At 41.7% G+C, this 25,295-nt stretch overlaps 1 protein-coding gene across 1 annotated transcript in view; it reads left to right on the top strand.

Annotated features, from left to right (window-relative positions):
* Positions 1-25,295, top strand: part of DNER (delta/notch like EGF repeat containing) — a 358,880-nt gene that overhangs the window by 268,467 nt on the left and 65,118 nt on the right. Inside the window, exon 8 of the mRNA XM_024124691.1 lies at positions 15,223-15,447. Within this exon, the coding sequence (XP_023980459.1) occupies positions 15,223-15,447 (225 nt within the window). The remainder of the gene's footprint in view (positions 1-15,222; positions 15,448-25,295) is intronic.

The following is a 25,295-nucleotide window of genomic DNA, read 5'->3' as shown; positions in this document are numbered from 1 at the left end:
GTGTCCATACGTTTGTTCTCTACATCTGTGTCTCTATTTCTGCCTTGCAAACCAGTTCATCTGTACCATTTTCCTAGATTCCACATATATGCATTAATATACGATACTTGTTTTTCTCTTTCTGACTTACTGCACTCTGTATGATAGTTTCTAGGTCCATCCAGGTCTCTACACATGACCCAGTTTCATTCCTTTTTATGACCGAGTAATATTCCATTGTGTGTGTACACACACACACACACACACACACACACACACACCACCACATCTTAATCCATTCATCTGTCGATGGACATTTAAGTTCAGCCACTATGGAGAACAGTATGGAGGTTCCTTAAAAAACTAAAAATAGAATTACCATATGACCCAGAAATCCCACCTACTGGGCATATACCCAGAGAAAACCATAAGTCAAAAAGACACATGCACCCCAGTGTTCATTGCAGCACTAATTACAATAGCCAGGTCATGGACGCAACCTAAATGTTCTTTTAAACTGACCCAATTATATTTTATTGTAACTTCCGTGAAGAATTTGCCATTTTTAGAGTCCCTTCCTCATTTTCAACTCCTAACTATTCTACACTTAGCAATACTTCTGGTCACCGTGATCCAGGGCCTTCCCATGGGATGATCTGCTCGCCACTGGTCATTGTCACTGCGTTAGACTATGACTCTCTTTTCTGTTACAGCCCAGGACTTTATATAACATTTTTACGTAATTTTTATCATTTTTTCTTGATTATCAAAGGAATCTATGCTCAGATAAGCTCAAAGAAAAAAAACCCCGACAATTCTATCCTTAAAAGAGATCATTTTAAATTTTAGGTGAACATCTTTGAAATCTTTTTAACGCACGTTTTAGGAAACTGAAATTGGATCTCACTGTGCATTCTCTTTTGTAATGAGTTTCTAAAAGTGAACACTGTGTTTCAAATAATCTTGTATTGTTAATTATTTTTCTAAAGGGTGGTTATTAATGGCTGTGTTTTATTCCATCATACGAATGTGGCATTATGTACTTAAAAGACTTAATCATTCACATGCCATTTATTGATTACCTGTCTTGTGGCAGCTGATCACAAGGGATCCGGGAGTGAATAAGACAGGTGGGGCTTTAGCTCTTGGTGCTTATGGAATAGCAGGTATGAAGATATGACCAAGGCTCTGATGGAGCTGCGTTGGGGTGATTGGGTGGTTGAGAAGAGGGGTGCCTCACTGCGACTGGGGCCTGGGAGGAAAGTCAGGAAGTGTTCCAAGGACGCTGATGTTTCAACCGAGACCCGAAGGAGAAGCCGCAGCAAAAAAGATGAATCAGTGAGGGCTGCAGGCAGAGGAAAGATCCTCCCAGGAAGAGAGAATCCCCAGCAGGAGGCAGGGGAGAGGGAGGGTGGCATGTCTGAGGGACAAAAAGAAGTTCTGCAGAGCCGTGACACAGAATGTGATGGAAAGACAATAAAGGCTGGAGACATCGTAGGAGCCGGCTCAGGCGGGCCTTCAAACACCATGATAAAGTGATTGGGCGTCACCTGAGAGTAACTGCAGGAACAGTCTTAGCCCGGGAAGGGCAGAACTTTAACATTTGGGAGGGATTACTGTGGCTGAAGTGAGAAGAAGGGACCAGAGGAGTTCGAAAATCAGAGAAACCTGTTAGGAATCTCTTGTAATGTAGGTGAACTGCATAGTGGAGTGAATTAGAGTGGTACCATGGAGACAGAGGGACATGGACAGATCGGCTGTAAGAGGAGGAGGAGCTGGGCGGGGCAGAGCAAGCCAGCTTTCAGAAGGTGCAGGCACCGTCCTGTATGGGGGTGCTCTTGGGCAGTGAGCAGCTTGGAGAGGGGAGGATAAGTCATGAGTACAAGAAGCCCATGGAAGAGTCAGAGGGAATTGTGAAATTGTCAACTGAAAAGTGAACCTGAGCGTGGGGGAGAGACTGGGCTGGAAAGGTCACTTCAGGGCGTTTCTACTTACTTATAGGTGTTAGTTTCAGCCACAGGCATGTGTGAAACCGCCCAGGAAAGAACGTGGAGGGGAAGAGAAGAGGGGCCAGGACAGAACGAGGAACGTCAGCTTCTAAGAATCACTGAGGAAATGGAGTCTGCCAAAGGGACATTTATTCATTTTTTATTTTTGCTATTTTTTATCTGCCGCAGAGAACTCTTCATACGCGTGTTTTTTATGCATTTGTTCATCTAGTTCTGTGGGACAAACGTCTAGAACTAGAACTAGTTGTTTAAAGGGCTTACAAAGTTGTATTTAACTTTTACAAACCCGAAAACCTTGTGGTCCAGGTGCAGAGATGAGACTCAGTTGAAGAAATACCAATCAATTAGAAAACACAGGAACAATGCTTATCTTTTATTTGCAGTCTTTGAGAATTCTGAAAGAATCCAATTATATCTAACTCCTAAGTGCGCTTGTGAAAGCTTTTCTTGTTCTACCCCATTTCCTCAGACCACAGCTGTTCCTCTGTGTCTGTCTTTCATTCCCCTTACTCTTATCATACATTTATGTTTTTTAATTATTATTATATGTTTATTAGGAGGATTGGCTAGGTTAGGTGATAGCCTTTTGTTTTCCATACAATATAATTTTTAGAGCATCTCTGTATCCATTAAAAATCTTGATTTAAAAGTAACAATCCAATTGAAATAGGCGGTGAAAAAAAAAAAGAGAGTGCATTGGCTCATGTAACAAATATGCAGGATGAACTCAAGCATGGCTTGATCCAGGGGCTCAATATCATCAAGCCTGAGTTTTGATCTCTCCAACAATCTTATCTCTCCTTTCCTGGGTTGGATCCATTGTCAGAATGGCTGGAGCAGAGTTTGTCTTCTCCCAATAAATCAAAAGCCGTGAGGCTGACTTGGATTGTTTTGAATTGAGACATTTGCCCACCCCTGAACCAATGCGGCCATGGTATGGAATACTTTGGCTAGCCAGGCTTTAGACACAAAGTCACCCTTGGAGCTGGCATCTGGGGTCCATTTCATCCGAAGTATAAGGACTGAGGAAAGAGGCATGTTGGTTTAAGAAAAGAGGAAAATTGGTGCACAGTTGTAAAAATAAATGATAATGGAATTTGGGGGGTTAAAAGTAGTAAATAAATACTGTAGCAGTAGAGTGCTGTCATACCACATGCAAAGATTAAATCTGTCTTCGTTGGGAGAAAAAGATAGTTATGAAACTTCGTAATAGTGTATGCATTTCCCTCCTCAGGACCAAATAGAAAGAAACACTGTGGTTACCAGCAGAGAAAAACACTGTGTAAAGGAAAGGTGGATCCTCCTTAAAAAATCCTGAAGGCAGGCCACACCTCAGGCCAATTAAGTTAGTAGCTCCAGAGGTGGGAACCAGGCACTGAATTTTTAAAAACTCACCAGGTGGTTTCAGTGCAGCCAGGGTTGAGAGCCACTTGCTTAAAGAGCAAAGTTACAGAGTTCCCTTAGGGATTAATTACTCGGAGCAGCCCAAGAAGGTTTCTGTAAAGCCTTCTTTGCCAACAGAAGCCTTGACATCCACAAGGGGATAATGGCCCTATGCCTGATATGGTCTCGACATTGGCAAACCTAGCAACAGGGCCTAGCACCCCTTTGATTTTCTTTGTGTGGAAGTGGAAACTAGGCATTTCTACACATCAGCCCATTAAAAATTAATGAAAATGAGTGTTATTTTTTAAAAAAGCAGATGAAGAAACTGAGGCTAAAAATTCATTAAGTCCTTGGAGAGGGACAGACTTGTGTTGAATTTCACTTCTGTCAATTACCAGATGGCTTTGGTCAAGTTACTTAACCCTTCTGGGTCTCAGTTTCATACTATGTAAAACATAATGCCTGTCTCATGGACTTGCTGGGTAATATATGGTAGGTATTCAGGACCTGTGTCTCCCTTGCACGTCCCATTTCTTAGTTCCTATCTTTTTTTTTTTTTTTTTAATTTTTCTCCAGACTTAGAATTTCTATGAGTTGAGACATCAAGATCCTTCTTATGTGTGGAAGGCAATCCTCTGACTCTCTTACAGGGAAATTTTCCTGTTTTTCATGTCAGAGAGAATGGTTACATCACTTGCCCAAGATTCCCAACCTCTTGGGTTCTTCCAGGTTCCAGTTCTGTCTGGACTCCTTGGAAGCTTCCTGGCTTCTCTTTCTGATTCATTCTTGTCTCCTGCAGTCTATTCTCCACACAACAGCCAAAGTGATCCTTCTCAAATGGAAAGCCCATGTTTTCACTCCCTGTCTCTCAAACCTTGGTGATCTGCCATCAAAAATGTGGTCCACGGCCCACACGTCCCTGGTTGCCTCTCCAGCATCATTTCTTGCTACTCTTTGCTGGTGGCTTGTTGTTCTTAAAACACACCAATTGCTTGAGAATTGTCCTGCAAGGGGCACCATTCGCCTCTGGAAACAACTTGCTCCTTGGGCATTTGCACCTGCTGGAACCCTTCCTCCTGGCTTGAATATGGCTCATGCCCCCTGGTCATTTAGGTCTCCCTAACTACACTATTTAAGATGACCCCCATTATTCTCTGCCCCTTACCTGCTTCAGTAGCATGTAGCACTAGCTAATGATATATATTTACTTATCTTTCTATTTGTTTTTCTCACCAGAATATAAGGTCTTGAGCAGTGCCTGGTACGTGGTTGGTCTCAATCAGTACAGGTTAGATAAATGAATGCCCAAAGGAAATCGCAGAACCTTCTGACTGAACCTCTAAATTTCCATTGTTAATAGCCAATTATTTTTGCTCATATAATTCATCTACTTTAAATAATTTTCATCTCTTCTGCCTTCTCTCTATTTAGGCTGAACTGGGGAAAAGTTGATTTAACATTCCTCTGACTATTTCCTAGTTATTTTTCATTTTCCTGTCTTAGATCTCAATTTGTCTTTCTGTTCTCCCAAAGTGAAAGTCCTTCAAGTGATTTTTTACTCTCTCAAATGGCTTTTCTTAAAAATTAAAAGTCACATTTTATATGTAATCGCCTTGGGCCTTTTATGTCTGTTGTTTTTGTAATTGCTTTTCCTAGATATTCCCCCTTTCCCTCTTTATCTTACATAACTGTCTGCTTTCTTAGAACCAGAACAAATGTGGTTCCAATTAAGTTTTCCATAAACATCAGCCAAAACCTCTTCTCTGATTCTAATATCATCCCTCATCCTTCTCTGCCCAGCCAAATCTTGGGCTTTTCTTTGAAGCCCAGCACACAACCCAACTCTCCCGTGAGGTTTTCCTGGCCTGCCCCACCCCGGTAACAAGCCATCTTTCTTTGGAATCACCGCCACTCTAGAGCCTGTGCTGCACACACTGGTCCCACGTTGACAGCCTGGGCCGGTCCCTCCAACCTCACACCACACTGGAATCGTTCAGTAAAATGTTTGCAAAAAGAAAAGCAAAGGCCTCAAGTTGTTCCTTCATCATCCTAAATGTGCCCTTCTGGTCTCTTCAGTTAGAGAATAAGTTTTTTGAGAGTCAAAGCTCTTCTTTATCTTTGCTTCCCTTTGCAGCTCATCAAGCCCCTTAGATGAACTACATTGTCTACCTTCATCTTGATTCAGTGATTACTCATTTATACCTCTGTCATTAAAACAACAATTGACCAATCATCCTTTTCATATTTCCTCATTGTAACTCCCCAAACCTGAGACATATTTATCAATCCTGTTTTACTCATTACCCTAGTGTGTAATAAATCTGTTAGAGTGTGTCCTCTGTCACTCATCCATTCGTTTGTCCGCCTATTGCATAAATATTTACAGAGTGGCCGCTATGCTGAGTGCTGGGGCTCGAGGTTGAGAGGAACCAGCATGGCTTCTCCTCCAGGAAGTCCGTGGTCATGTGGGCTGGGAGACAGATGATAGGAAATCCACAACTATGTCACTGAAAATTCAAGGAAGTGCTGTGGAAGTAGTGAGCAGGACACTGCGATACAGAATTAGAAAGGGATACCTAGAATGGGGTGATCAGAGAAGTCCTGTCTGTCTTAAGGTTGAAGCCGAGAACCAAAAGGGAGCCAGTTGTGAAGCAGATAGGAGCAGCAGTGTCCAGGCCATGTTGCAAGGCTCTGCAAGGGGAGTAGCTTGTCTTTGGGGGAACCGAATGGAGGCCAGTGGGCTGGCTCCTAGAGAGAGAGGGGCCAGAGTGGTCAGCTGAGTCCTAGCCCGCAGGACTTGATGCTCATGGGAGGGAGGTCAAATTTTATTCTAAGAGCGATTGGAAGCCATGATAATATTTACATTTTAAGTAAATGACGCTCATTGCTATTTGGAGAATTTGTCATGGGGTCAGATAGAACAGGGAATCTCATCACAGGAAACTATTATAATAGGCGAGGAGAGAAATAATTGTAACTTTGGCAGTGCAGATGAAACAGAATGTTCAGGTTCATGGAAGGAATGCTTTATTCCATATTTCCCTTATTAATATCGCAGAAACTTCTGACATCTCAGTAGCTTTCTACATAGAGTGACTTTATTGTCTTGTAATTTAAAATCTTCTGGAAATGTTTTCTTTTGGTCTTAAAGATCTGATTTCCATAACGTGTATATTTCAAGGGTGTTGATTTTTTCTTTACATAATAAATGTTGAGCAGGCATATTCATATAAATATTGGTTCAAATGCAAAATTTGAAGCAACAGTCAACTAGCTAAATCATAGTTTTTTCATTGGCCCCTCATTGCTTAGATTTCTTTTGCAGTTCTGTTTTATTTTCCATTTTAATCCTTAAATCTTTCATCCTTTTCTAAACTTTCCTCTTGTTGCAATGGGTTGTTTTAAGTCTCTTTGAAGTTGCTTCCTTGTGTTTGAAATAGAGGTTTTCTGTGGAGCTACTGTGTTTTCCTTCCAACGTTTCCTAATGTCCATCATGTGAGGTTCGTATGGTTTGAAATAAACTATTCCAAACAACAAATATCACCATCTTCATCATTCTCTCTGCACCTTTTGGTTAACGTTATCAAATAGTTTTTCATTTTCTATTCTTCAAGTAGGATTGTAAATCCAGATATACTAGTCCATTAGCATCCAGTTACTTGCTAATCTTTTATCTCAGAGACATTACTTTTATTATTTTTATTACTTATATCACAATATTCCACAAAGCTGTATTTCACGTGTTCTCCTATATAGAGTTCTTCATGTTTTGGAGTTTGAATGTATCCAGGAACATAGCTGATCCCAAGAATGTTAAATTTTGATTTTCACCCCTCTTGCCTTTGCTACCGTAACTAATTTGGTTTGCATATTCTGCAAGAGGAATTTTCAGAAATATTTACCTTAAGAGATTATTGAAAGACTGAACAAAGTTCTTAAAGAGTTATGCTAATAAAAAGAGAAACTTTACCAAAGCCTATCTAAAATAATTGCTTTTAGACTTGTAACACCATTCAGGAACAGGAAAATGCACAAAAGTTCCTAGCATTGGAGATGGAGTTTAAAGCTGTTTATATGTAATGTGTGTCTGTGTGTATGTGTTGAGAGAGAGAGGATGGAGGGAGAGGCAGAGGAGAAAATAGAGTGAATGAGAATCTTGGTTCATTTTTAGAATGTTTCTTGGAAAGATGAAATATGTTCTGGCTGAATCTCAGCTATCGATGATCCAAGGCCACTTCTACCATGTGGTGTAAAACATCTTTCTACCAGCACTCTCAGAACTGCCCTGCACCCTGAAAATTCAGTGCAGAGCTGCATTTATACCAGTCTTTGCTGTAGCCTTGGGTCATCAACTTCCATATTTTTATACAGAGAAATCAGATTCATATACCACTATATCTGAGTTTGGGATCACTTCCAAAGGTACTTATATATCTAGATATTGAACATACAACGTTTCTTATCTGGGCTGCAGTTTAATTTTTGAAACTACATCCACTCAATATTCAAGCTTTCTGTGATCAGTATCATGTTTACAAGCTAGTTTTCAAAATTTCAAAAAATTACACATTAATGCCCCTGTAACATGCACTGTAGCAAGAACCGTAAACTAGCCAACTTCTGGCCTTGATCAGCACATTGGAAGGTCATGCTTGCATTGGGTGGCATCATGGCTCTAAATTTGGCATTTGCATGATTTTTTAAAATATTTGGATGATTTTAAAGATGATTTTATAAGGAGTTGGTAAGTAAGGTGGTATGCGATATGTTTACTCCTTAGGATTCAAGTTTTATCCTTGTATTTTAAAAATATCTTCCATGTGATATTGGAAATACTGAGGACTAGTCAAGTCAGGTTTAGGACATTTCAAATGCATTGAGTTCAAAATTCATCATTGCTAAGTAATTTCCATTTTCTAAAGCTGCCTTAAATTTAAGAATTCAGGACACCAATGGCTCTATTCTGGCCCTGATTGCTTATGCTAGCATAGCACCTTCAACTTTTCAAGTGCTTTTATGCAAACTCTTATGCAAGGAAGCCTAACATGGGGCTTAAGAGCACAGATGTGGTTTCAGATAGATCTTACTTTGAAATTGCTTTTCCAGCTTACTGAGTGTCCCTGGGGGACTAGTTCCCTAATATAAAGTCTCTAAGCCTTCTTCTGTAAAAGTGGATAATAGTAGACCCCAATTGATTCAGTGGTTGTGATAAATAAAAGATAGATACCAATTGCTTCACGTAGTGTCTGGTATATAAATAGAATTCAACATTTACTATTACTATTAGCACCACAATTCCTCTCTTCCTCTCTGCTAGCACAACTATAAGCACTTGATATATACAGCTATTCCGTAATCTCCATTCTTAACAAATGAGGAAGCTAAGACATGCAAGAGCTAGTTACTTGATTGTGCTGATATGGTTTATCAATCAGAATTTGATTTATTGAATTGCAAACAGTAGACACCCCAGTAATCATGATTTGATTACTATAGCTTTATACTAAGTTTTGAAGTCAGCTAGTGTAAATACTCCAAATTCGTCCTTTTTTTTTTTTTTCCTATTGTTTTGGGTGTTCTAAGTCCCTTGCATGTTGATATAAATTATAGAGTCACCTTGTTAATTGGTACAAAAAAAAAGCCAACTGAGATTTTGATCGGTATTGCAGTGAATCAATTTGCATCTTCATAATATTGAGCCTTCTAATTCATGAATATGGTATAACTCTTCATTTATTGGGTGTTTTTAATTTCTCTAAGCAGTGTTTTGTAGTTTTCAGTGTAGAGGACTTACATAGCTATTGTTAAGTTTATTCCTAAGTATTTTATGCTTTTTAATAATATGGTAAGTGCTGTTTAAATTTTTTAAAATTTACGGTCACTTATTACTAGAGAGTAGAAATATAATTTATTTTTTGTATATTGACTTTGTATCCTGGTATTTTGCTAAGTTTACTACAGCCCAGACATCAAGTATTACAGCAAAGAGTAATGGTCTGGAGCTTGGATTTGGGAGTCAGACCGCCTGGGTTCGAATCCTATTTCTGCCATTTACTAGCTGTGGAACCTTGGTCAAGTTGCTTGATCTGTCTCTGTGTCTGTTTCTCCATCTGAAAAGGAAATGTTAGTACTTAGCTCATAGAACTGATGCCAGGACTAAATGAGTTAATATAGTTGAAACTCTTGGAACAGTGCCTGGTATGTACAGGTGTTAGCCATTAATAAACACAGTTTCAGCAGACTGTCCTTTTGAGCCTGTACAGAAGGGCTGTCACGGATGCTTCTGTTCGTCCCCTCCTCCCTCAGCTCTTTGCTCTAGGACCCCACCTCCACGCATCAGCCTCACCGGATGGCCCAATAACTGTGTATGTGTTTAGAGAAAGGTATGTGAGCACCTCTGATTCCAGGACACTCGCTCTTAGATGTATTCAGGACTCCACCATGAAGGATTCATGCAAATGTGAAATTTGATTGTGTTCCAGAGATTGGCTGACAGGCCAGCTTCCTTCCAGTTTCCCTAGCCACAAACTCTGGACACAGGCAACTTGGAATTTCCCCAGAAGCACTGCTCAAAGGAAGGAGAATCCAACATTTATTGAGTTCCACATACAGTTTTATTTGATCCTACACATCAGGGATCATCCCCATATTTTAGGTAAGGAAATTAAAGCACAAAATGATTAAGTACCTTGCTCAAGGTCATACACTAGTAAGAAGATTCAAGCTTTGGTTTCCTGGCTCTGAATTCTATGGGTTTGAAAGTTTGTTCTTTTCTCTCTTAGGAAGGTCATTTAAGAGGTGGCTGAAGAAGATGTGAGTCACTTAGAAAACAATGTTATATGAGTAAGAGGGTAACAATTGCTTAGGTGATAGAAGGAAATAGAGAATTTGCTGATCAAAGCAACAGTGTCTTGGTCAGCTCAAACTTCCATAACAAAATACTACTGACTGGGTGGCTTGAACAACAGACATTTATTTGTCACAGTTATGGAGGGTGGGAAGTCTGAGATAAGGATGCCAGCATGGTCAGGTTCTAGTGAGGGCTCTCTTCCTCGCTTGCAGATGGTTGCCTTCTTGCTGTGTCCTTAGTGGCAGAAAGAGGAAGCTCTGGTGTGTCTTCTTCTTACAAGGTCACTAATTCCATCATGGGGGTTCCACCCTCATCTAATCCTAATTACCCCCCAAAGACCCCACCTCCTAATGCCATCACATTTTGGGGTAGGACTTCAACATATTAATTTTGAGGGGACACAGACATTTAGTTCATAACAAATAGTATTTTGAAAATTGGCTCAGCATTTAACCTGTGAATCCCTTTTTTAATGTTCATTAATAATCTTGTGAGCTAGGAAAATTATCCCATAATCACCCTATATCACATGCATCTCCATAAAGTGTATTGAGATACACCTTGAATTCATTTTTGCTTTGTCATCATCCTTTATAACAGAATGGCATTTTATATTACATTATATATTTTTAGACTGGATAATGTGTCAAAGGTGTCTTCTCTCTTCAGTATATACTGAGGTATATTAGGATTCTCTGAAAATATAAATATTATTTGCATCTCATCTTGTTTTTCTATTTTCTTGAAATGGTAAGAAAAGGGAAATTTTAATAGTAATAAAATGCAGGATTCCTGATTCAACAGTAGTGAACCTTTTAGATATTCAACAAGGATTTATTGATTCCTTCTTTAGTTAAAGTTTCTTCTAGTACATAATCAATTCCTCTTTCAAGTCTTTTACATAAAGCAAAGCAAAACAAAAGTTTCCTTCTGACCCACATTACTATTTAGATGTAATGCTGTGTCTCCTATTACATTGTATCAGTTAGCTTTTGCTGCATAACAAACCACCTCAAAACTTCGTGGTTAAAACAACAATCATTTATTTAGCTCATGATTGTTGTGGGTTGGCAATTTGGGCTGTATTTCAGCCGGTCACAGACCAGATTGCTTGGTGGCTATCTGGTCTTGGGTGGCCTCACTGGGCTGGCTTGCTTTGATTCATGAGGTCTCTTGTCTTCTAGCGGGCTAGCTTGGGCCAGCTCACCTGGCTTCTAGGCAGAGTTTGGTGACATTTTCAACAACTCCCTTTTTGATGTTCTCGTTTCCGTTGTTTTCAGTGACATCTTCCTCTCCTGGTTTTCCTCCTATCTTTCTTAAAACTTATCCATCCATCTGTCCATCCATTTGTCTCTCCATCCACCTGTCCATCTGTCTGTCTGTTCCTCCCCTGGGAATCATAAGCCTCCCCTGGGAATCTCCTCCTGCATTTTCCATTGCAATTGATAACAACACCACCAACATTGTTTCCTAATCTGGAAAACCTGGGAGTCACACTGTAATTATTGCTGCTTCTTATTAAACAGTGACTCTTTGCCAGTCACTGTACCAAATGTTTGCCGTAGATTTTTACATTTAAGCTTCATAAAAGCCATAAGCCATATGTGGTAGGCATTACTATCTCCACTCCATGAAACAGATGAGGGTGATTGAGTACTTGCCCATGGTCCCACAGTTTACTGTGCAGAGATGGTTTTTGAACCCAGTTCCTTTTGGCTCCAAAGCCCATGCTTAACATTAAGTCACACTGAGAAACCACATAAACAGGGCCCTCAGATATGTTTTATTTACCAGAGAAATGACTTATCCACATTTTAAAATAGTAAGGGTTCAAACAAGAATCTGGATTTCAGATATTTCTTGAAAATTTAGAAGATCTGGTAACTGGCCTCACATTCAAATGGCAGCAGTTGGCTGCAGGGAGGTGGTGGCCACCCCCTTTGGAAGGCCATGAATTTTCCAGTTTGCCACAGTCCCTGCCACTCCCTACTGCCTTACAGTTGGCCCGCTTCCTTCATCAGCATGGTCTGCTGGACTCCTGCTGGCATTTGAGTTTTTGACTCCTGTTACATTGTGTCCCTAGGCCCTGTCCTCTCTTCAGTTCTTCCACCATCCAATTGGTCCCTGAACTAACAATGTTATGTTACTTGTAAAATAATTGTCCAATCTGCTTCACATTCTTTATCCCTATTGCTACAAATTGGTCCTTATGACCTCTCACTTCAGTTACTCTAGTAAACACCTGGTTTCCTCCTTCCAGTCTCAGACTCCACTAATACACTCTCCACGTTGCTTGCAATTAAGCATATCAAAAACACGCAAATAGTTGATGTCCAGTGACCTTAGAATAAAGTGCAATCTCCTTAGTGTGGCATGTAAGATGTTCATGATCTGGCCTCTGACCAGTGCCCTCATTTATGCTTGCTTTCCATCTCCTCTTGGCCTTATTGAAATATTGGCTCTCCCCAGAGTCATGATCCTTCACATCTCCTCACCTTTTTATCCACCATTCTTTCAACTTGGAGTATTCTATGTGGATCATATTAATATTTGTAACCGAGTATATCAACGTGAATGTAGAGTGATTACTTTCCTAAAATTCATTTTTCCTTTATTTTGACTTGATTGGTAAGTCTCTTGTTTCTTCTTTCACCAATATCCAAGCAGAATAGAAGCACAAGTCCTTGTTATGTTTACACATCATAACATTTTCTTAATTGGGCGTTATTGACTTCTCTTCTGTGCATTATAGTGGAGAATTAAGAGCTTGGGCCTTGTATCCTAGCTCTGCCACCCACTAGCTAAGTAGACTTGAACAGGATACCTCACATTTCTCTGTCATCATCATCTCATCTGTAAAATGGGGCTACTAATAGTTCTTGTATCATGCAGTTACCCCAGGGCTAAATGAAATAATGTATGTGAAGGCTTAGAACCATCTGGTGCATCTCAGCCCCTTGTGGATGTCAGCTGTTGCTTTTATTATTACCGTTTTTCTTTCATTCATTCATTCAGCATTGGACCGGGGAACTGTTCTAGGAATTTTGATATATGTCATTTTAGAACCCACAACTTTATGAAGAAAATAATTTCAGCCCTGTTTTTGGGGTGAGGTAGTAGAAAATGAGAGAGGTCAGGACTTGCCTTGGTTGTTCAGTTTGTCATAGGGTGAAATGTGTTTAAGTATGTTCTTTTCATTCAGAGTGAAATGGAATACATCTCATGAAGGATGGAGTTATATACCACTCTTGGCTGCAAAGGGACTCTTTGGAGAATTCAGGTGTTATTAAAACTGATTGTGTGGTACATTTTTAGTATGATATTGAGAAGTTTATAAGATGTTGAATAACATTGGATTTTTAAAAAAATTTTCTATTTCTGTGCAGAAAAATATCAAGTTGATTATGCCAATTTATGAGTGATGCTTTAGATAAAGTCTGGGAACTATTTTTGTTTGTTTTATATATTCACTGTGTCCTGAACAACAAAAATTACCAATATTGCTGAGAGTTCTGTGTGAAGATGGTTCATATAAATTGAAATCTAGATAAGAAAAGCGAAGTAGAATATTGGAATAAGAACTGTATATGAGTAAAATTATTTAAATTTGTTTCTAAAACTTGAATAGTCTTCATTTAATTTTCAAACTGCTCTTAAAATATTAAAAGTATAGGTTTTACCAGAGTATTGTTAAAGACTTACTTGGACACACAGACCTTTAGATTCACGTATATATGTCTGTATAATTAAAAAAATTTTTCAATTGAAGTATAGTTGATTTACAATCTTGTGTTAGTTTCTGGTGTACAGCAAAATGATTTAGTTATATGTATGTTTCAGATTCTTTTCTATCATAGTTCATGACAAGATATTTAATATGGTTCCCTGTGCTATACAGTAAGAGTATGTATGATTTTTTTAAATTGAGGAATACTGAAACGCATGCACGAAACAAAATAAAAATCAGCTGCACAAGAAGTACGTTTAAAAAAATTAAACCCTTATTGAGGTACCATTTACATATCATAAATTTCATGCATTTTAAGAGTACAATTCAGTGCTTTTTAGTAAATATACAGAGTTGTGCAGCCATCACCACAATTCACAATCCAATATTAGGACAATTACGTCAACCCTAGCAGCCCCTTCATGCCCATTTTTGGTCAATTTCTCTTTCCACGGCAGCCCCAGGCATCTACTTACCTATTCTCTATATCTATAGATTTACTTTTTCTGGACATTCCTTATAAATGGAATTATACAATATATGGTCTTTTGTATTTGGCTTTTGTATTTGGCTTCTTTCACTTAGCATATGTTTTTTAGGTTCATCCATGTTGGAGCACATGTCAGAACTTAATTCCTTTTTGTTGCCAAATAATATTGCATTGCATGACTACACCACAGTTCGTTTTTCATTACAGTAACCACATTTTTGCAAAGCATGTATTAAAGAAACTGCTAACAGTGGGTGCTTCTAGAGAAGGGAGTGAGGGACAAAGGGAGAAAGATGGGAGAAAGATTTTTGTCATTGTTTACTGTTTTATATAGGTTTTAGTTTTTAAATTCAGGATTATATCTTTATCTATTAAAACAAAATAAGGAATAAACTCCCCCAGCAATGCGTATTAAATAAGAGGTGAAATCCCTCCACTGACCCCAATCCCACCTTCCTGAATCACCATCAATTTATTTTTGGCATCTTTCTAGTCTATACATACACACATGCACATGTATACATATAAATATATGTATGTCCCTGTCCATCTGTACATCTAAGCAATCATATGTTTTGTATTTCAACCAAAATGGAAGCACAGGGCTTCATAATTTAACCCCCGGTTACCAAAGCTAAGTAAACCCACCTTGCTGGGTTGGGTTGTGCATTAATCAATTCACAATGGAGAAGAGTTAAGAACAGCAGCCCCGGTTTCTTGGTTATTAAGTGTAATGCGGTTTAATTTTTTTACCCCTCCCCGCTTCTGCATCTTCCCGCAGGCTACCTGGGCTCTGCCTGCGAGGAGAAGGTGGACCCATGCGCCTCGGGGCCCTGCCAGAACAACGGGACCTGCTACGCCGACGGGCTGCGCTTTGGCTGCAGCTGCAGCGCGGGCTTCACGGGCCCAGCCTGCGCGCAGCTCGTGGACTTCTGTGCGCTCAACCCCTGCGCCCATGGCACGTGCCGCAGCGTGGGCACCAGCTATAAATGCCTCTGTGACCCAGGTGGGTGCGATGCATGGACCGGAAAAGTCCTTTCCTTCCCCAATCTCAAAGCTTTTTAACTTTCGCATCTGAGCACAGGTTGGCCCGCTGTACGGGTTTACCTGTCTGTCTAAGTGGAACCCCACTCATGTATGACACCCTTTCTTTTTAGACTTCCCCTAGGCAGGCTTTGAAAAACACCCTTTCCCCTTTTCATGAGCACTTCACCGTCATTGTAGAAAAAGAAGAAAATACAAGTAAGCAAAACGAAGAAAATTAAAAACAGCCTTAATCTTATAACAGCTTAATTATTTTGGACAATTGACTGTAGGTCACTCCAGAGCTTTTACTGTATTACATATCTTTTATTACTGGGTTCTGAGGTTAACGGAACGTTTTTCATTTTAATGTGAATGCAAAGCAGAATGCAGTCCATTCAGAATTCTATCATCTTTTAAAATTCTTACTCGGGGCACAGTCTGTGTTAGAGGACTTGTGACTTCCTGTGTAAGTGTTCAAAAGTTCCATCATTTACTTTCCAAATGTCCTTCTGTACCGGTATCGCTGATTGTTTATTGTGAAAGTTTTGATGCTCAGAAGTCAGAGCGGTTACTCGTGAAAGTTTGTGTCCGCACAGCCTCCTGTGTGGTCTGAAAAAACGCACACGGGGCAGCTCCCCCTTTCCTCTGGTTTCTACCCTGCCCGCGTCTGCATGCTTGCAGGAGCTGGCTCTTCAGATTGTTTCTCAGCACAGTGATCCCCCCTGCCCCCGCCTCTGGCGCATCAGTATGGCTGGCCAGTCCCCAGGTTTGCTTAACTCCTGGTTCCGCCCAGGCAGTGCCCTCCACCTGGGGTGCCAGCTGCCCTGTCACCACATCTCACCTGCAGACTTCCCCTTCTGGGGCTGAATCAGCTTTCCTTCCTCGGAGTTCCCACAATCAGCCACAATATCCCTTTCCTGGGCTTTAAAACATTATATTAATTATCCTTGTGTGTGTCTCTCTCCCCGTTGAGGGGTAGGAGGACGTGTGTTTTATTAGTAACTTTTGTGTAACAGTAAGCTACTATTTAGTGAGCTTAAATCTTTCTAGGTTCTGAGCTGAGTGCTTCACATCTCTGGTCCTTTTAGTGCCCTTCCGCCCGCTGGGTATTGTTGAGCCGCATCTCCCCGAGGTGTGACGTGCCTCGTTCCTGCTTCAGCCACGTGATGGTGGCCACACATCCACCCGGGGGCTGAGTCCACATTCCAACCCAGGTGTCCTGGTTCCACTGTCCTGTGCCTGGTCTGGAACTCTCGAGGGGCACATCTCATACTCATGAGTCACCTAAAGGGGTGAGTGGGAAAAGCAACTAAGCATTTGAAGGGTCTTGAAAAGCCTCTTTCACGTAGACGTTTTAATTCTCTGGTTTTGTAAACAATCATGGGATTGATACTTTGCCAAGTGCCCCTTTCCTTTCTGTTCTAAAATACAGAGGGGATGGGGCTGTTGAATCTGCCTGGGAATTGCATTAGCAGGATTCTCCAGAGAAGAGGAAGAGAGAGAAAGAGAGAGGGAGGGAGAGACGGAGAGGGAGGGAGAGAACTTGCTCGATTTTAAGGAATTGACTCAGGCAGTTGTGAGGACTCTGGCAAGTTCAAAATGTAGTGCAAGCTGGCAGGCTGGCAGTTCAGGCAAGGAGTCTACATTACAGCTTTGAGCCCGAATTTCTCCTTCCTCGGGAAACCTTAGTCTTTGGTCTTAAGACCTGCAACCGATTGGATGAGGCCCACCCACATTTCTGGAGGGTAATGGATTTACTCAAAGCCTACTGATGTGAATGCTAATCTCATCTGAAAACTACCTTCACTACAACATCTAGACTGGTGTTTGACCAAATACTCAGGTCCTGTGGCTTAGCCAAGTTGACACGTGAAATTAACTATCCCAGTAACATTTGGGGGTTTTGCATAAACCTCGTGGGGAAGGAGTTTCTTCAACCCTACGCATGACACGAGGACACTTTTCTGCATGTACACTCGTCCTCCCCTGTCAGGCAGTGTGAAGATGGGAGCCGCCGCCCCCTTGGGGGCCAGTGTTCTTCCATGTGTCTTGCAGGCACGTGCCATGGCTTCGGGGAGCCGAGGAGGGGCCCGGGCAGTGCGGTGCCCTTGCCTGTTGGGAGAGTGGGGCCCCAAGACCGCTTTGTGTTTGCAGATGAAATGTCCCGGGAGAACAGTCTTCCTCACGTCATGACTCATGAGCACGCTCCTCCCAGCGCCCTGCTCTGCGTGTCATAACACACAGGGTCATAATAATCCCCCTTGGCCACCGTCTGGAGCAGAACCTCAGAGCATCCTCCACACATGTCTCCCGGGAGTCCTGGTTCCCTCAGTGAGCCCAAAGGGAAGAATCACATGTCGCAGGACCGGGAGGTGGCTTTGTTCCTCCTCCCCTTCTCCTCTGACTTCCGTTCTTAAACGTATTAAACTTGCCCTTATATTTAGTTGGTGTATTTTTTTTTTTTTTTTTTTGCGGTACGCGGGCCTGTCACCGCCGTGGCCTCTCCCGTCGCGGAGCGCAGGCTCCGGACGCGCAGGCCCGGCGGCCATGGCTCACGGGCCCAGCCGCTCCGCGGCCTGTGGGATCCTCCCGGACCGGGGCCCGAGCCCGCGTCCCCTGCACCGGCAGGCGGACTCTCAACCACGGCACCACCAGGGAAGCCCAGTTGGTGTATTTTTAAAACTTGAAATGGGATGTAGTTATTTAAAGATACATGTGGCTTTTTAGTAATACCAAGTAGAGTCTGTCAGCATGTGTGCAGATGCGTACATGGTCCTAAGTAGAAAATATGCTGCCTGGCGTCTCTCTGTCCACGCAGGGAGCAGTAGCTGAGGGCGGGGCAAAGGACCCATGAGATCCCCACTCGTTGACTGTCACTGTACGGATTTACGGGGCACTTCTGGGCCTCGGTGTTTACGTTCGCTAATAATGTCTTGGGTGCTCGTGAGTTCAGCTGCAGTTGGGGTCACCGACTAGACCCGGGACAAGTTACTGACCACGTCCTCCTGCTGACCATGGTCTTCTGTTGTGTGTAAGAGCGTTAGACGAGAGACACGCGGTACATTTCCTCTCATGGAGTAGTAAGCGTGACTGTTTCTCTCTATCCATGGAGATTCCAACACTTTCCCTGAAGCCCAAAAGGGTGACGTGTCTCCTGTTGAAGTTCCTCTTTCCCCTCTGCTGTTCTCTGCTCAACCTTCATTCATGTCCATTTGGAGCATTTAGCTTGGTGAAGCCAATGCCCAGCCTCTAAGGAGCCTTGAAAAGCCTGAAGAGATGTGTGTTCCGTTCCTGGATGCCTGCATTTAGTAGGCAGTCCCCCGGGTAGAGCCCTGAAGCTCTGTCAAAGCTCTCTCCTCAAACTTGGGAGATAAAATTGCTTTTAGAGGGGTTGCTTCCTCAGATCATTAGGTGACATTGTGTGAAATAAAAAAGGCATCTTAACATCTGGCAAGAATTTACATTCTAAGAGGTGAAAATGACAATTCTCTGAATGTGAAATTTCTAGTCTTAATCTTTTGGAGCACATAATTGCCTTACCACTAGTTTGCATAATAGAAGAATCTCATGAGTGTAGGTGAAATTGGGTGTCTTGCTCAAGAGTGGCAAGCCTGATCCTCTTTATTGAGAGCAAGCAGGCCCCGTTGCATAAAATGGCAGCAGATTGAAATCATGTCAGGTTGATAATTAGCTCCCATCTGACAAAATGCCATTTGGATGACAGCAAATCACATTTGCCAGGTGCTTTATTTTCAAACCTCATTTTTAGCTTATCAGGCTAGGGAGTTCTGATGGGATTTTAGTATTAGATAATAAAATGTCAGCAGTGAGTAACCACTGAAATGTTATCTTTCAGTGACAGTGTTAAGTGATAGGCCACCTGTACTCTAAAAAAATTACAAATTAAAATCTCCTAAGGACTGGAGAAAGTGAGAACTTGGGGTCCAACAAACACCGTGGGAAGCAGGGCCACAGCGCCGGGAGTCGCCTGGGACCTGCTGTTGCCCTGGAGGTAGAAGATGATGTCTCATATGTTCTCAAAGAAGTGGTGGCATCTGGCGATGCCATTTGGGTGTGGACCAGTCCTGGAAGGAATCTCTGGTAAGAAGGGAAGTGGTTTGCCTGAGTTCACTGGTCTCGGCCCTTGCCTGATACACTTGAGTTATTACTCTAACCTTGTTTGTTGAATTGAATGAACTTTGCCATTACAGAGTGTGCCTTAGGTTATTATTTAAGGAGTTTGTAGAATAAGGCATTAGAGGATTTTTACATGGAAATACAAAGAACAGTTTTCTTTTTTTTTTCGTGAATAACTTTAGATGCTTATCAGTTGTCATAGGGTAGACCTGGGACAAGTTGCTGTCCATGTATCTCTGCTGATTCTTCTCCATCATAGGGCTGGCAACTCAATTAGACCATCCAGACTATAAAAGAAAGGATGTTTAGACTTTTTCCAAATGAATTTTTTTAAAGGAAATTATAAGAATCTCAGGTACTGTTTTTTCTATTTTTGACATCCTTCCATATGGCTGCATTTCTGGTCGGATGGCCTAAAAGACACAGTTGGCATTGCTTCCTTCTGTTAGACTCAGACTTAACAGTATCAGCACTCTGATAGTGTCTGCTGGAAACAGAATGTAAGATAAGACTTAATGGTCAGGATTTAAATAGCAAGTTAACAGCAGTAAAGAAAAATGTACACCTACAATGGTATGAAAACATTTAGCCTGATAATGAATACCTAATTGCTTTTAGATTCCTGGATAAGTACAGTGGATAATTTTCGTGTTTTATTAACTAGGAAACCTTACCAGGTTTACTAAGATGAAGTCACTTCTTGTGTTTAACATGCTCTAGGAGGGTCCCGATCTGTATATCATATTATTCTTGAGTATCATTGCTTTTATAGACTATATTGCCTCCTTTCTCCACATCGTAATCCTATTATCATGCCCTTCCTCTGTTATATTTTGAAACACGATAGCTGCCCTCCCCATTGGAAACCCAGATAGAATCCAGTCTACCTTGCTGCAGCAGTAGCAACTCTTCATAATCTGTACTTCACCTAAGAAAACGTTTAAAATCTCTTGACATCATGATGACACTAAGAATTGAGAAAGAGAAGAGCAGCCCCTGACATCTGGGGGCTTGTTGGACACTTACAAGCAGGCCTTGGAGTTGTTAGCAGCTGGCCTGGCGATCACAGCTGGGCCGTGGTGTTTCCTGTTGCACATAAAGACGTAAACACCCACACTGAACACCGACCTCAGACACGGTCACTCATAGGCCATGGTAAAGTGAAACAAACAAGACCGTGTCATAATTTTGTCTAAGTACAGATAAAAACAAGGTCACCATGCAACCCACAAAATACCAAACATCCCCTTTGATTGCAGATAAAATGAGGGCCAGCTGCTTGTTCACCAGTTACAGCTTTAGCCTTGCTCTAGCCTACTCCCACCCATAGACAAGATTCATTGCAATACTCAAGCGTGGAATTGCGCCTGCTTCCTGACAGCATCCAGGGTGACTCGTTCCCAAATCACCCAACCAGAGTTCAAATCCTATAATAAGCCCCGTCTAACACCCTCTGACTGAGACACCCTGACATACCCCTTGCTGCCATCAGTAAGAAACCCAACTGCATCAACTACAGTTTTGTCCCTGGTGGCCTTTGGTTTGAGAGCATTGGCAGGACTTAACTGATTAAAATGCTCAAAGTACTGAGTGTTCCAACTGATTGAATGTTCATATTAACAGTAGTTCAGTCAGAATTTCCAGTGAACTGGAAACTGACGTGTTGTTTGGGTTTATACATGGGGGAAGGTTGCTATGGAACGAAAGTCCTAGGTGGGGTGGGGGGAAGTTCAGAGAACAGGAGATCCAGTTGGCTGCAGGATAAGATCCACTGGATGCCGTGATGGGCAGTGAGGCTGAAAATGCTGATTGGGGCCGATTGGGGTGAATCTAGGTGCTAAGGAGTTCAGAAAATGAAGACTTGGAAACATTTTGCATTAGCAGTGTATGTGAACGGATCTATGTTTTTGAAAGATTATTTTGATGGAATTGGGTGATTTCAAGAGAGATTGGGTGACTTTCAGAGAGATTATTTTGATAGAATTAGATACTACAGTCAAGAAGAGATGATGAGACAGGAGATCAGTCAGAAAGCTCAGGCGAGTGGAAGTGAGGTCTTGAACTTAACAGCGGTGGGAATTGGAAGGAGGGACCTGAAATCTGTTTGAGGGGTGGAATCATCTGAGTTTGGTTGTCACTTGACTTTAGGGACCAGAGGTGAGCGTAAAGTCAAAGGTATTGCTGAGGCTTTAACTTGGGTAACCCAGAGAAACAGGGAAATGTGCAGAAGGCCTTTGGGAATGGCAGGCCAACCAAGTGGATGTGCCAGTAAATAGTTGTTATTTGCGACTGGCATTGGGTCCTGGGCATGACACCAGGGAGGTAAGGATGGAGTTCCTGGTGTCGGGGTGCTAGAGAAAGTCAAGGGAACTATTAAGAAAAATGGGGCGAGAGTATAAACCGGGAGGGGAAAGATTGGTGAGAGTGTTAGGGAATTCTTGCACGGAGGTGGGGGCTAGAGGCAGCAGCAGAAGAGGTTGGAGGAGGCCGCTGGGACTGGGAGGGTCTCTGGGGAAGGCCGAGCCATGGAAGTTCCTGGGAGGGCAGGATGGGGGTGGAGGGAGACATTGCCCAGGGGCGAGGAGCTGAGTCAGCCTTGCCCAGACGGCCAGACACTAAGGGACCTGTCCTAGTGGTGTTCACAGTTCCCCCCCCGCGGCCATTCTTCATCACCATTTTGTTTTGATTCTAATTTCGGGGCGTGTTCAGGGAGACTGTGATATTTGCCTTCTAATTTAGGCTAGTGACCTGAGGGATTAATACGACGCGGGAAGGACAGTGGTAATAAGTGAAGGGCACTTGCTGGTGCTGCATAAGGAATTTTGATGAGATTCTTGACGTTAAAAAATCTATCCACAGTCTATTTAACCTCGCTGTAAATGCCTAATCCATATGGATGAAAGTGTTAATGAACTGGCCTTTAATTAGGAGGGATTTCTGCCCCCACAGCAGCACTTCAAACTCAAATCATTCAGAATACATTCTTGGCTGAACTCTTGTTGAAAAGGTATGAGATTTACCTCCTGGCGGTAGGAATTGGCATGGTCTGCGAGGACAGCAGAAATCACTTTACATCTTCTTACCTGGAATGGAAGTCAGAAGTGGCAGCTGATAACAGCTCGCATCACTAACCCGTGCATTTCTGAGGACGGCTCTGTTTGAAGCACTGCCAACACGTAATTTCAGGAAATTCTTATCAAGGTCATGGCCATGCAAGTCAGATGGGAACCTGTTTAAAACTGTTTTGTAACTGAGCCATTGACTCCTGCGTTGTGGTTGGAAGTTATTATGATCCGATTGCTCACATTTTTTGGCTTGCTGAGAATGTCTGGGAATTTGGAAATTGAGAATTGAAATCTGGCATGCCTTGCCTCTCATACCAGGTGTGATGGAAAGGGCTTTGGGCTTAGAATTGAGTAGGACCGAATTTCAGGGCTCCTAGAGGACACCTCAAAGCCATGCTCGAGGAGTGGCCTTGATTGTGGTCCGAGTGACTTTTGAGCAATAGTTTCTGACTTCCCAGCACAGAGCAGCACGACTTTGACTTCCAAAGACATCGAACTGCTCGTAGGTAGGTGAGCCACTTCTGGTTTTGTTTCACTGCAGATTCAGCGGCTTCACAATTGATGCTGAGAGCTACCTGTAACTGAGACTTATGATTTCACTTGACCTGATGTCTGCTGGATGCGCCTAATTAAAGAAACTGCTCTTCCACAGAGCTTTTATATGTTTGAATATATCAAATTTCCCAATAGAAAAAAAATCACAAAATTTATGTTTGCTTCAAAGAGGAACAGAGGTGCAGATAATCTCAAATAATTTTTAAAAGTAACACTGTCTTGGGACTGTTTTGCCTCTTGACTTTATTCTTTTTATAGTAATGGTTTCAAATATTTATATATTTCTGAAGGGGAGGCAGTCTAGAAACATGCCAGGGTTCAGAACACACAGTCCGGGTTCCAAAGGATATACAGGTGGTAGATAAAGAGTTTTAAAAAATAAAATTGTATTTGCTAGCTATAAAAAAAAATCGTTGAATGGGCAAGTGTAATAATCCTTCCTCTTCATATTTGACTTTTGTTTTTTAGTTCTCTGCCTGAGATAGCTCTGATGTCCAGAACTTTGATTTTCCACTGCTTTATGACCTCCTAAATGAATAAATGCCTTATTATTATTAGGCACCCTTAATATTCATTCAGTAGAGGCACTAGGAATAGAATTGAGGATTTACTAAAATTATTGAGTTCTGACTCCAATTTATTTACATTTTGAAATTTTCTTTGTAATCTGGTTGCCTCGAGGTACAGTTCTGGTGGTTAATTTTTTCCATGAAGTTCTTTAGTTAAAGTCCTGACTCTAAGAGTCAGCTTCGGCCCTTGTGAGTTTACAGCCCTCGGGGATGGCGGCCAAGTGGGAGGTGTGTGCTTCTAACAATACTCTTGAATGACTATGACGCATTTCCATAGTGTTTAACAATCTTTAGGATTCAGCATGTTTACTTGAGAATGGCAATGACTAATAATAGAGAGTTAGAAGATTGCACTGTTGCATTGTCTCTTTGAATGTCCCCAGTGATAATGAGGATGAAAGTAAATATACCTGGAGAAAAACAGCTGTGGTCTGCATTGCAGAGTCCATGCACCAGAATTTTCTGGAAAAATGCCAATCACAAGTTTTGTTTTCCATCACACAGACACCTTGGTACCAAACTGTGTCTCCAGGAGACTGCATTTTATCACTAGAAACAGCACAACTTTGTCAGATCATGTTTCCCAATTTTTGGTTCATAACAATCTTTGTAGATTGCCATTTTCTTAAAACTTTTAAATTAAAAATTGTTTTCAGCTTTACTGAAATTTAATTGACATATAACTTGTTTAAGTTTAAGGTATACAGAGTGTTGATTTGATACATGTGTATATTGCAGAATGATCACCTCCCGAGTGTCAGTTAACACCTCCTTCCTAATTACTGTTTCTTTTTTTGGTGAGAACATTTAAGGTCTACACGCTTAGCAACTTTGAGGTATATAATACAGTATAATTAACTATAATCGCCATGCTGTACATTAGGTCCTCAGAATGTATTCATCTTATAACTGGAAGTTTGTACCTTTGACCAACATCTCCCCGTTTTCCCCACCCCCAGCCCCTGGCAACCATCATTCTACCCTGTTTCTATGAGATCTGTCTGCCATTTTCTGATAGTGTTCTTTTCAGATAAAATGTTGTTCCCGTTGGTCAAGGAAGCTGCATAAGAGGATGTGGGAAAAAATTGTGCTCGCTAATCTGAATTTAGACTTATCTCTCCTCCTTCTGAAAAGGTATATATGACTCCCAGTCACACAGTGAGAAATGATAAATGCTTGCCACTTCTGTACCCTTATTACCTTCCCTCATTTTGGCCTTCCTTTTCAAATGTGGTGTCTGCTGTTGGTTTGGGATTTCTTTTCATCGCTTTCTTCCCTGAAGCAAATCTCAAGAGGAGTGTAATTTTGTTCAGTCTCCGTGTCTGTGGCTGGCAGGTTATTTGACCGCACGTTTCACTGTTGGTTTATTTCTATGCCTGTGACTGGCACACGTTCTGACTGTGTGTTTTATGATTGGTTTATTGATACGCTGAGGGGAGGCCATGGCTATTACAAAGCATTACCGCACCATATCTAGCCCTTGCCATACGTAACTCTCACCA

The sequence above is a fragment of the Physeter macrocephalus genome, chromosome 2 (assembly GCF_002837175.3).
Source record: "Physeter macrocephalus isolate SW-GA chromosome 2, ASM283717v5, whole genome shotgun sequence".
Lineage (NCBI taxonomy): Eukaryota > Metazoa > Chordata > Mammalia > Artiodactyla > Physeteridae > Physeter > Physeter macrocephalus.
The sequence above is the reverse complement of the archived record's forward strand: the minus strand, read 5'-3'. Positions and strand labels throughout refer to the sequence as shown.